This window comes from Penaeus monodon, chromosome 23, assembly GCF_015228065.2.
Source record: "Penaeus monodon isolate SGIC_2016 chromosome 23, NSTDA_Pmon_1, whole genome shotgun sequence".
NCBI lineage: Eukaryota > Metazoa > Arthropoda > Malacostraca > Decapoda > Penaeidae > Penaeus > Penaeus monodon.
The window spans coordinates 29,040,719-29,040,949 of NC_051408.1; the positions used below are offsets into that span (position 1 = coordinate 29,040,719).

General features: G+C 51.9%; 1 protein-coding gene across 3 annotated transcripts in view; it reads right to left on the reverse strand.

Annotated features, from left to right (window-relative positions):
• Positions 1 to 231, reverse strand: part of LOC119587918 (E3 ubiquitin-protein ligase XB3-like) — a 46,347-nt gene that overhangs the window by 34,847 nt on the left and 11,269 nt on the right. For all 3 annotated transcript variants that reach the window (XM_037936628.1, XM_037936629.1, XM_037936626.1), the window contains exon 5: positions 20 to 118. In XM_037936628.1, coding sequence (XP_037792556.1) covers positions 20 to 118 — 99 coding nt within the window. The remainder of the gene's footprint in view (positions 1 to 19; positions 119 to 231) is intronic.

Here is a 231-nt window from a genome sequence, read left to right on the forward strand (position 1 = left end):
GAGACCGAAAAGTGTTTACCAAAGCCATTGACATGCTGGACATTGGCCCCGACGTCGAGCAGGAAGTCCACGATCTCCACGCTACCCTCGTTGGCAGCAAGGAACAAGGGGGTGGTGTCTGCGAGGGGAAATAGGATGAGGGGGGGGGGGGGGGAGAGATATATATCTGTCTTTGTATTCTGGGCTGTGTTTTTATTTTTTTAACGGGGTGTTGCTTTGTCGTGTTCTCTG